The 7,932-nt window shown below is 39.6% G+C and overlaps 1 protein-coding gene across 2 annotated transcripts in view; it reads left to right on the forward strand.

Annotated features, from left to right (window-relative positions):
• The window catches only part of mew (multiple edematous wings), an 85,303-nt gene extending 78,842 nt beyond the window's left edge, over positions 1-6,461 (forward strand). For both annotated transcript variants that reach the window (XM_065223972.1, XM_065223976.1), the window contains 9 exons: positions 3-207; positions 265-795; positions 897-1,357; positions 1,431-1,570; positions 1,638-1,879; positions 5,097-5,199; positions 5,263-5,389; positions 5,461-5,966; positions 6,035-6,461. In XM_065223972.1, the coding sequence (XP_065080044.1) occupies positions 3-207; positions 265-795; positions 897-1,357; positions 1,431-1,570; positions 1,638-1,879; positions 5,097-5,199; positions 5,263-5,389; positions 5,461-5,966; positions 6,035-6,247 (2,528 nt within the window). In that variant the 3' untranslated portion in view covers positions 6,248-6,461. The remainder of the gene's footprint in view (positions 1-2; positions 208-264; positions 796-896; positions 1,358-1,430; positions 1,571-1,637; positions 1,880-5,096; positions 5,200-5,262; positions 5,390-5,460; positions 5,967-6,034) is intronic.
• The last annotated feature ends 1,471 nt before the right edge of the window (positions 6,462-7,932 follow it).

The raw sequence follows: 7,932 nt of genomic DNA on the forward strand, positions 1-7,932 counted from the left end.
AGGAATGTCTGTAACTGGCGGGAAGTACTTTGGTGACTACATGTCCTACGCAGGAGGTGCTCCTAGGGCTCGGGGGAATGGACAGGTTATCTTGTTTTCCAATAGAAACAAGCGAAATCCTATTCTCAAAGAAAGAGAGCTGCGAGGCGAGCAATTCGGATCCAGTTTTGGATACGAAATGGCTACTGCAGACGTTAATGGTGATCAGTGAGTATTGGTGGTTGTACATTTCGCATACAGAAACCTAACAATTGAATATTGCAGTGCACCAGATATTCTCGTCGCAGCACCGTTTTACTTTTCCAAATCAGAGGGTGGAGCTGTCTATGTCTTTCAGAATATGAACAACAACTTCTCGGACAGCTATACTACCAAGCTGACAGGGAAGCTAGAATCACGATTCGGCATGGCTATTGCAAATCTAGGTGATATCAATAAGGATGGCTGTGAAGATATTGCCGTTGGAGCGCCCTATGAAGGAAACGGTGTTGTCTACATCTATCTCGGAACTCCGGATGGATTGTCAACTAAACCATCGCAAGTAATATCATCAAGTTCTTTAGGCTTAAATGTTCCAACTCTGAAAACATTCGGAGGTTCCTTATCCGGAGGAATTGATCTCGATAACAATACCTACCCTGATTTGGTAATTGGTGCTTACGATTCTGCTGCAATAACAACACTATTAGCGCGTCCCATTACAAACATCAAAACCTCAGTGGTGAGTGATGAGCTGGAAAAGATTGATCCCGCTAAGCCTGGCTGCCGAGCTGATCCAACCGCTAACGCCACGTGGTAAGTCAAATGTTTCATAATCAATCGGTCATTTGCTGAGATTCAAACTCTTGTGCCACGTTTAGTTAAACATACCTCTGCTCTAATTTCAAAACTTTCAGCTTCTCGTTCAAAGCATGTTGTTCGATAGAACCGTACGAAGAATCTGGTCACTCCAGCAGTCAGACCCAGCACTTGAAACTGATTTATACGATAGAAGCGGAAACCTACAACAACTTGAAAAAATTCTCACGTGTCTACTTCGGGCCAGATACACGAAACCGATCGAATATTCTGCGAAAACAACTCAGCGTTGTCACTAATGGACGGCAAGAGTGCCGAGAAGAGATTGTCTACATCAAGGACAACACACGTGATATCCAAAATCCAATTCGTTTCCGATTGAATTACACAATTTTGGACAACACTCTCCCGGCGTCGGCGCTAGACACGCTGGATCCTATTTTAGACCAAACACAAGCTGATCGAACGTTCGAAGCGACCTTCCAGAAAGACTGCGGTCCCGATGGTATTTGCCAGTCTAAGATCGATGTGAATGCTAAGCTCTCGCTAGAAAAGCAAGGTACATTCGATAAATTGAAATATTGCACTTCCATGAAACGAATCGTTACTAATCTGGCTCTTATTTCACTTAGCCGACAATTCCTACTCTCTTGTGCTCGGACATGACCGTAGCATTTTGCTCAACGTAAGTGTTTCCAATTTAGCCGATTCAGCGTATGAAACCCATCTATTTGTGAAACATGATCCCAGTATATCGTACAGTGGAACAAAGGTAACTTCTTCAATTCAATCAAAAGCGATAGTTGTCTATTTATAGGCACTCTTCTTTCCATTCCCAGAGTCTGTACACATGTACCCAGTTCAACGCCACCCTGGTGGACTGTTCGTTAGGTAATCCTATGCGAAGAAACACAGAGGCAAAACTTTCGCTACGGTTCGATCCCCAGCGCGTGGATGATCTGGTGGCGAAACTATCCTTCCAGGTGTTTGTCAATACGACATCGGCGCTGCTCGAAGGAACTAAGCATAGTACTACTCTAGGGGTGAATGTCATCAAACGCGCCAAGATCAGTATTTCCGGGTATGTATTTATTGAAGTTGGATGGCGCAAATAATTAATGAATATTTTGGAGAAAATCAGGGTAAAATCATTTCTCATAGTCGAGTGCAACTTTTCTGAGACTAACATAGGGGAAATGGATGTAATGTCGGCCTAAATGCCCCTAATTTGGGCCCATGCATAAATTCAGCAATCGACTAAATTTTCAATAGCAACATAGGCGTAGCCAGATGGGGGCAGGGGGATCGACTGCTCCTCCCCTAAACTCAGTAACACAAAGGCTTTCGGGGAAATGGCGTTCGGTGAAATGGCATTCGGCAAACTTTTCGATAGTAAATTTTTTTTCGCCCCTCCCTAGCTCGAAACCTGGCTACGCCCTTGAATAGCAACCTAAAATATCCATTAGTACCGCCCCAATGACACGTTCATCTATATAAAATTGATAAACAGCTGATTTTTAGCGATGGGCCCAATCTTCCCCTATCAAAACCCACATTAATTTGCCTTTCGGTGGCACTATTTTTTCCCAATATAGTATACAAATGGCCAAAAGGTACTCTTTCGGTTATATATCTAGAATCAATTGTCTGATTAGGATAACTCAATTAGAATAAAATAAGGTTCTATGCACTTTAAGAACAAAATGACAAACAAATCGCTTCAATAATTTTGTCACACATCACGTGGCCCTCCAAACAAAAGCTCAAACATGGCCATCAATCATTAGAATTATAAGCTTTGGATAATCATGGTATGGGTAAAATTGTCGATTCTAATGGAATCTAGCGTTCACAATCATAAGGGCTTAACTGCGATGATCGATTATCTTCATCGACTTTCTCTTTGAATGAATCATCATTGTATGTTGTTAGATTTGATATCACACCTACTATCATGCTGCCACGTTCCTAGAAGCCAAAAGTTAACCGAAAAAAAAATATGTAGAGTAAATGATGGCTCGGTACCCATTGACTATTTTCGGCAACCAAATTTTAAAAGTTACTTTCACTGTATTTTGTCACCAAAATACTTCGTTGAATGTATTAAACGGTTCCTTAGTCTTTCAGTTTCAATCTAATTACATTTTTACCGCTGTGCAAACCTGTTATGCCAGGTTTTTCTTCAAATTAAATATACGCACTACAAAATACAGAAGAAAAAGTGGCTGCCGACAATAGTTTAGAACGTTGTAAAACGTTTTCAACCCATTTTGGACAATTCTATCCATTGGAATTGATAGAGTAGCAAACAGCAGATAAATGTAATCAAGCAAACACGTCATATGTGCGCTTAACGCTGAGAAATTGCTAATTGAAATGCGAACGCTGCCTATATTAAAGAGAATACGTAAATTCCCCTATGTAATTTTAACATTTTCTCAAAAATATCGCCTGTAGAAGCGAATCAGAAAAGAAGGTTCCGTTAAAATTTAACTTTTTGAAAAAAAATTTAGGAAAGGTCCTTCTTTGGTAAACATAGAAATTAATCATAAAAAATATATCTAAGCGCTACCTGCTCCCAAGTAGTTACTTAGTAGTTACTGGCTTAGAACATGACTGACTTAGAAATTCAATAACTGAATCCCCCTAATTTTCTATTATTGTTGTTCTAAGCAACTACTTATTGAAATAACTTTTAAGAGGTTTTCCATAAAAAAAACGTTCCATATCATGCAGTATATTACAATTTATTCATGTTTCTGCAAAAAACAATGCTGAATATTTTGAAGAAAACACACTTAAACAATTCTATTTATATTGGTTTTGTCGTGGGATGTGGTGGGAAATGGTAGTACATAGTAATTAAGTGACAAAAAAATATATAAAAAATTTAAATATAAAAAATAAAAGTCAATAATAATTTATCTATTTTGCGAACTACTGTGCTATAATATTCATTAAATATATGTGTATTGGTATTTTGAACAACTGTGTAGAGCATTTCAACAAGTAGAAGTTTATAGAAAATAATTATAAAGTAAAATCTTTTATTTTTATTGAGGAGTTTTCCACGAAAAGCGATCCATATTTCAATGAGATGAAGAAATAGACACCAAGCGTCTTCAGCAAAGTTTCTTTTTTTATATTGTATCAAACATTGCCGAAGACATATGAAGTTTTTGAAAAAATAAATTTTGGATCTCACTTCATTGATCTGTAAAGGTCAAAAGAAGGGCTTTTTATATCAAGAAACTTTTCGCAAGACAGCACTTGTCTAAAATGCAAGATTCACGAGATAATGCGTTTTGACCGTCTTTGAAAAACACAGAAGGAAACCATTCATATGCATGCCATCAATTGACGTTTGACCGGACTGATGAGTTTTGAGTTGGAATGAATTTTTGATGTTGTGAGTGTGAATGCGTGAAAATGCATTAGAATCTCAATTGTGATGTTTGTTTACAAATTCGCACGCAAGTTTATTTGTCTATGAATGCTTATTAAATGAGATTTGAGAATGATTTCCAGACGCAGATTTTAGTAATTTACAAAAGTTGAAGCTAATATCATAACCTATAAAAGCTTCATACATCATTTTACGGAATTCTGTTGATGGAAAAGGTTAGAGGCGAAAAATGTATCTCAAGTTAAAAATTCCATATCTCAAATCTCATCCTCGAACAAGTCACGAATAACCCAAGAGTGTTAGTGGCCATGAAAAAAAATCCGATTCATTCGTCCACATTTGACACCTTTCAATTTAGAATGGTTTATTCCTCATTTTCTTCTTTCCTTTATTTAACGTCGGTCTCTGTTCCGCAATCTAGTGCCAATCACCGACGGACATCGATTGCCATCCATTGGTGGCAAACGAATGTGCAGAAAGGCAGCTTCCACACCTGCGTAGGATATCGCACCCATTCAAATACACATGGGCCGAGACCAACGGCTTCACTTCCCTTCCGAAGGAAGACGTGACCAGAGATTTTTATGCCTCAGAAAAATCCCACCGACCTCGGCTGGGATTGAACCCACACCCATTGGGGTGAGAAAGCAGTCACGCTTACCACTACACCACCGGCTATCCCTCATTTTCAAAACCGCTTAATTAAAAACTCTTCGAGATTTTTAATAAGCCAAAAACCTGTTCGAAAATTATTGAAAAACGCTAGGAAACCTTTTCAAATTATTTCACAACTGTATGGCAACATTTACCATGTTGTACCACAATTTGCAGGAAAAAATTTCGTGTTGATTGAAATAATTATTTAATTTATATATATGTTATCTTCAAACAGGGCCGCCCATCCTGAACAAACCTTCTATGGAGGAGAGGTCAAAGGTGAAAGTGCAATGGAAACAGTGGAAGACATTGGAACAGCCGTGCAGCACATCTATCAAGTAAGTCCAACGTGAATATACTTCAATATTAAATCCATTCTTATATCAACCCTACATTTGCAGATTTATAACGATGGTCCGTGGCGTGCACCGAAGGTCCAAGTTAACATTCAATGGCCGCATCAAGTAGCCAACGATAAGCCCCAGGGAAAATGGCTACTCTATCTAACCGACACACCTTCCGTGGATGGTAATTAAGCGTCCCATTTTCCCATTAGCACATTTAGGACTTTAGTTCTACTAATTATCACCCTGTTTCAGCTACCAACGGAGGAGACTGTGTCGTTGATCCTAATTCAGCCATCAATCCGCTAGGACTGAAGAAAACATCTGTCCTAAACGAACTGATGCAAATGGAGCGTTACACTCAACGAGCGCATAATAAGTCGCTCACATTCAGTGCGGAAAAATCCGAGAGATTATCATTTGCCAAGCAAACATCATTCTCTTCGTCCGACAATACACTAAATCGAGTACGACGCGATCGATCGATGATCATCCGTGCCGAACGACTAACCGATAAGGACGGCAAACAGACTGATATCGTGCACATGGACTGTAAACGGAACACTGCAAAATGCATTTCGATCGTGTGCAATGTGTACGATGTTCAGCCCAAGGCTCAAGTACTTATCAACGTAACAGCACGATTGTGGAATTCAACACTGGTATCCGACTATCCTCGAGTGGATCTAGTAAAAATCGCCTCGATCGCCAGAATTAAGGTTTTCGAGGTGCACCAAGATCATCCCTTCGATTCTGTCACGGTAACATGAGAACCATATAATTAATTGTGAACATAGAAAATGAATTTACTTGAAACATTACATTCCAGGTCGAAACGTTAGCATATCCTGAACTACTCGACCAAGCAGGTGATGGATCCATCCCATTGTGGGTCTACATAGTTGCCATCGTTGGCGGCTTGCTGGCCTTCGCGGTCCTCACCTACATTCTGTGGAAGTGTGGATTCTTCAAACGACGAAGACCTGACCCCACGTTAAGCGGGAACTTGGAGAAAAACAGCGAAAGCAAGCCTTTTATCTAGTAGGAAATCACAGTTTTCACAATGGAAAAAAAGATTACTTAAAAAGTGATAAGAACCATCCATTAGGTTAAGAGGCGTTCAGTGCTGAAACAGTACTTCAAAAGAGTGGAATGGTAATTTACGGAACCTCAAAACGCTTCGATCCAACCATGCTTGGAAAATGCACTTATTTACAAATATCCACACAAAAATTGGTTGAAAATTTCAAGTTAGGCGATTTCGGCAAAGAAGCTGAGAAAACAAGGATAGGAACTTCTTTCTCCCCTTCTTGGGGAAACTCACTTTTTATAGAAGATCGTTGAGATAAGAGTTGCTGTACAACGGTGAGACGGTCACCGAAAATAACATTATAAAGACTGATATAAGCTCCACTTCATAAATTTTCAATGAAGTTTAATAAAGTCGATGCAAATATTATTTTCCTATAACACCCGACCCTGTTGATAAACGTTCAGTAATGCGAGACAATACACCTGTTGCGTAGTCATTGCTATCCAACGATGCACCTCCAGCCACCACACTTGAGTACATACAGTTACCGCTTTGATCTTCGTTCTGTTGTTGCTTTTCTGGCTGCTTCCCACTTGGCCCTCAATCTTTGCATAAGAAACATTTGCGTTTAATCCCGTCGTAGAATATATTCCATTTCCAATTGTAGAAAAGGGGATGTCTTTTCAAACATACACCCCATAAACCGGTGTAAATTTTGGGGTACTGCTCCGCAGGAAATTTCTCCCGGTTGACACGCTTAACTTCCCCTTATTTTCCCAACACTATAACGCGGTCGGGAACTGGTGAAAGATTGTACACTCGCACGTATTGAACGTTGACAAACCTAAGTCAACACCCTCCATATGCGACATGCGTACCTCCACTGCCTTTTCATGCGCATAGAGCGCGGTTTAGAAGATTCAATTCAGCGTTCAACTCACTTGAACTACGAAATAAACGTTCATAAAGCTAGTCGAGGGCGGGCTTGCACTATTCGACGTCAAGTCAATTGACCGCCGACTTCAATTTAGCGTTCAAATCACTTGAACCTTGTATTTTGGTCTTAATGGAAAATAGAAAGCTCTGAGATATGCTTAAAACCATGCAGCATCCTGTACAGCATAGATTCTTCAAACTTGAACTTAACGCAATCACACCTAGTAACGCCTCGCACTTTTTACTGCAAACAACTTTGTTTAATGAGAGGTCAAAACAGATCGCAACAACATGCAATCTCTTTTTTTGGCGTTCAATCAGCCAATCCAACCTACTTCGAGTTGCTTCTAGTTGAAACAGCTCGCGAATTCAAAAACAATTGAATGTGAACTGATTCGAACTATGTTCGCATAATATGTCATTTCAATTAGATTCTCTTGATCGATTTTCTCTCTAGTTAATAACTCAGCTGCAAAAACATTCCCTGTAGTTTGAAGTTTTGGACGCTAGGTAAAATCCTCCTTTAGCACGAAATCCGATGGTTATCAAAAGAGAAGGTCGATGACGAGAATCGATCAATGCAAATAGGACCCAGGATCAGGGAAGCAAAAATGTCTTTGTCATGACAAAATGACATACGACATACGAGCCAAATAGTAATGGGTGATCAGTAACGGTAAGCAACCAAGATGGAATTGTTTGAAAGTTTGATTGCAACAAACGGGGTTGATGACATAACTTGATCGGAACGGTGGAAC

The sequence above is a fragment of the Ochlerotatus camptorhynchus genome, unplaced genomic scaffold, assembly GCF_037179485.1.
Source record: "Ochlerotatus camptorhynchus isolate MF236.1 unplaced genomic scaffold, CSIRO-AGI_Acam_v1.1 ptg000019l, whole genome shotgun sequence".
In the NCBI taxonomy this organism is placed as follows: Eukaryota; Metazoa; Arthropoda; class Insecta; order Diptera; family Culicidae; genus Ochlerotatus; species Ochlerotatus camptorhynchus.